This window comes from Durio zibethinus, chromosome 11 (genome assembly GCF_047325235.1).
Source record: "Durio zibethinus cultivar Kanyao isolate XHJ-2024 chromosome 11, ASM4732523v1, whole genome shotgun sequence".
NCBI classification, from domain to species: domain Eukaryota; kingdom Viridiplantae; phylum Streptophyta; class Magnoliopsida; order Malvales; family Malvaceae; genus Durio; species Durio zibethinus.
The window spans coordinates 23820810-23824828 of record NC_143172.1 but is presented as its reverse complement, the minus strand read 5'-3'; the positions used below and the strand labels follow the sequence as shown (position 1 = coordinate 23824828).

The following is a 4019-nucleotide window of genomic DNA, read 5'->3' as shown; positions in this document are numbered from 1 at the left end:
TCGACTTTTAAGCTTTTATTCTCATTTCCTTTTCTAGATTGAACTCTAATTTGAACGTAGGAACATAAACACCATGATAACTCCTGACTTTTATATTTAATCGATTTTTCTTTTTTGTGTTATCAAAATTTTATTCCTCGTAAACAATTCGATGTAAACAATATTGTATTTAAAATTATAAAAGAATTAACTATTAAAGGAAATTCGATACCCAAAATAACGTTCATTTGATACTCAAAATAATGAAAGACCCATCCATTGTATCTATGTTCAAACTTTTATAAAATAACATCAAAATAAACTATATTAAATTACATAATCATAATTAATGATCCGTAAGTGATTAGCTTATCCGTAAGTGATTGGCTTAATTGTTTCTATTTTGCTCTTTTCGACACGAGAAAACTAGCTAGCTAGCTAGTTTTAACAGTGATGAAAATATTAAAATACAATTACGTGGTATTGCGTGAGGACTCAGAGTCCCTGACAAACATTGATCGGCTGCCCTAAAACCAAGCACCTCTCTCTCTCTCTCTCTCTCTCTCTCTCTTTGGTTGAAAGAGAGAAAGATCAGATCAGAACAATTGTTAGATCAAAATTATAAGTTGAAGCAAATTGGGAACAGACCTAAAGAAAGACAGTGTGGCGTATCCAAGGAGAGTTGATTCTTTTTTTTTTTTCTCTCTCCAAAACCCTATTTAAATACAAGGCTTTTGCAACTCCTTCTCCCATGCGAAATGTCTCCTCTCCACTAGCTTTCAGCCTTCCCTCGGGTTGAGTTTGAGTCTATTTCTTCTTCGCTCTCTTGTTTCTTCAAAGTTCAAAGCATACCACTATATCTCTTCCTCCACAACTTGTCTCCCTCACCACCACTCGTTTGTGTTCCTCAGCTCATCTTTTTTTAAGTTGTTTTATATACATACTAATATCTCTTACTTTGCATTTGCACCCTAGCTAACAAATTAAGTAGCTTTTCTTCTTCTTCTTCTTCTTCTTCAATTCCTAGCTATAATATATATCCTAATTAAGAAGATGTCGAGCAGAAGGTCAAGATCATCAAGGCAATCAGGAGGTTCAAGAATAACTGATGATCAGATCAATGATCTTGTCGCCAAATTGCAGCAACTTCTCCCTGAGATTCGTAACAGGCACTCTGATAAGGTATATATTTTCAACTTCCCTTCTACTTGGGTTTTTTCTTTGTAACTTAGATGTATAATTTCATTCAATTAATATTATTAAGGTCATGAAACAGGGTTTTCAACCTTGTTTTATACCTATACATAGCAATAGTTAATAGAAAAAAAAAAAAAAAGAAACGAAATGAAAATTAGGGGTGTGGAGGTGACTGAAGAATATTACTTAATTTTGGTATATCTGTATATATAGACAGTTTTCCACGCATATATTTGATTTTTATTTATAATGGAGAAAAGGAAGAATGGATAAGTTATTAAATTTGGAGTTTCTTATGCCATTTTGCAAGAACAATATAATCTTGAAGATAATAACTATACAAGAGTAGGATGTGCGATTTTGTTAATTATATTAGGCTTCGTTTAGACAGTCAGTGAAAATCTTTTTTTTTTTTCACGATATTACATCGTTTTTGGACCGAATACTTAAGGATCCAATGATAAAATGAAATGATGATATGATGGAAATTCTTTTTCATCAGTCATTCAAATGAAGCATAATACTTAGAAACAGAATTTTATATTAATCGAGCTTGTGATTAAAGTTTAATGTGGAGAAGTGAATTTTGTTCATGAAATATTTTCGTTAGTTCCTGAAATTATCTACTAAAGAAAGACTGAGTCTTTCTTTTTCTTTTGAGTAGTGCATCATAGAGTCTTCTCTGTGATATGAGTTAATAAAAAATATTTTCCCTCCACTTTAGTAATAATAAGAAAGGAAAACCCATGGCAGCAGCTGTTTTGGATTGTTTTGCTAAATTACAGCTTATAATGAGTTCTAATTATTATAATTATTGTTGACAGGTTTCAGCTGCCAAAGTGTTACAAGAGACTTGCAACTACATTAGAAGTTTGCACAGAGAGGTTGATGATCTTAGTGAGAGGCTATCAGAGCTACTAGCAACAACTGACAATGCCCAAGCTGCCATAATCCGTAGTTTGCTTATGCAATAGATCAGTTTGCATATTCATATTAGGGTTCACTACTACTTTTTGTAATAGGGTGCTTTAATTTGTCTTTATGCTATCCCTTTGCATTTCTATCTAATTTATCCCTTTTTTAGGGCTTTGTTACTACCTAGCTAGATAAAATCCTAGTTGAAGTTCAATGAATAAAAAATCTTTGTGCAAAGCTGTGTTAATTTATAATTTAAAATTTAATTCAGTTAATTCACGTACTTGCTTTTAAAAAGTGACATTTAATGAATTTGATATTCAAATTCTAACACTTACAAATTTTTTTTGTTATCTCCAAATTACAATCTCTTTTATATAAAAAAGTTATATTAATTCAGGGAATCGAATAATATAATAAGAGGACTGATCTTGATCCACCCATCAAGCCTCTCTCAACGTGCAAATGTGATGAATTCACCAATTTCAAGATATTAAACTACTCCTAGGACAGAACCAAAGCATACATACATACATACATACATACATATATATACATACATACATACATATATATATATATATATACATACATACATACATATATATATATAGCGAAACTCTTTGGATCAAATAGGGGTAAGTGTTAATATATATATATATATATATATATATATATATATATTCAGCAGTGTTTGTACTCTCTATAGATATATTAAAAGCCAAAATCTTAACCACAAGCAATTAGTTAGTTAGTCTTAATTAACAGTTTAAAGATATTTTGATGTTGTGAAATCAATTGCCAATCCTGGAACTCTCTCATGAAAAAAAAAAAAAGATTAATTACAATTACAAATAATGAATGAGAAAGATGTAGAAATGGACTAGAGGAACAAGATCCTATAAAATAGGAAAACAAAATATAAATATATAAAGCCTTTCTAAATATTAATTTAGCAACAGGCTCTCCTTAATTAATTATAGTTTAGTAGGAATTTATGATTAGTGAAGTATACATGAGACACCACCTTGAGTATTAACGCAATTTATTATGAAGAGTTTCACAAGTTTGAGATTTAAATCGCACTACTTGAAATATTTTTATTAGATTATAACCTCTTATATAAAAAGAAAAAGTATATATGAGACTAAAGGATAACAAGATATATAGAGAAGAAAAACAAGACGGGAGTTATTCATAAGCAAAATTGAAGAACTTCTTATTTCTTAGTAGTAATCAGCTAGAATTATTTTGTATCAATGTTTTATTTTGCAAAATTTTATCTTTCAAGACTTGATAACTTGAATTTATCACTATCGCCATAGATGCATTATTCTCTATATATGGGCTCAACTTTTTTTTCCTTATACATATATAGAAGATGGGCAAACATATATTTAATTAATTGTGTACTCAACGATATACATAGTATATCCAATTAACATGAAGAAGTGAACACCCCTCAAATACATAAAGCAACTTGCATAGGGCAGGTAGCATGCATGTATATAACCTTTATTTGCAGAATGACCGACCAAAATGAGTCCCAATATCTTGTTCGATCTTTTAAAAGTTTGGTTTCTCTCTATTTTCCATGATCTATTTGATTGTTGGGAGTATGGGTACAATTTTTTCTTCGTTTCTTGTTTCTTGGGGAGTATGGTATGGGTAGCCCCTGCCTTACGCGCTCGAAATAAGCACAAAAGCTGCATGTGGATAAGCAGTTTTGACTTTGTGTTTGTCTTCCACTCACATTTTTATATAATTCAAACGCAAAATACAAGAATGTGGATCACCCAAATTTAATTTATATGAATGATTTATTTATATTAGGATAAGAATTACACTTTTTTTTTTAATTTTTGAATCAAAATGGTTAACTATAAGTATTATAAATTTAATTTTAATCTAATAATAAAAAAATTGTG

General features: G+C 30.1%; 1 protein-coding gene across 1 annotated transcript; it reads left to right on the top strand.

Moving 5' to 3' along the window:
- Positions 1–216: 216 nt before the first annotated feature.
- LOC111290958 (transcription factor PRE6-like) lies at positions 217–2436 on the top strand. The gene is made up of 2 exons (XM_022882478.2): positions 217–1161; positions 2001–2436. Exons 1-2 carry the CDS (start codon positions 1033–1035, stop codon positions 2148–2150), a joined length of 279 nt encoding a protein of 92 aa, XP_022738213.1. The 5' UTR covers positions 217–1032; the 3' UTR covers positions 2151–2436.
- The last annotated feature ends 1583 nt before the right edge of the window (positions 2437–4019 follow it).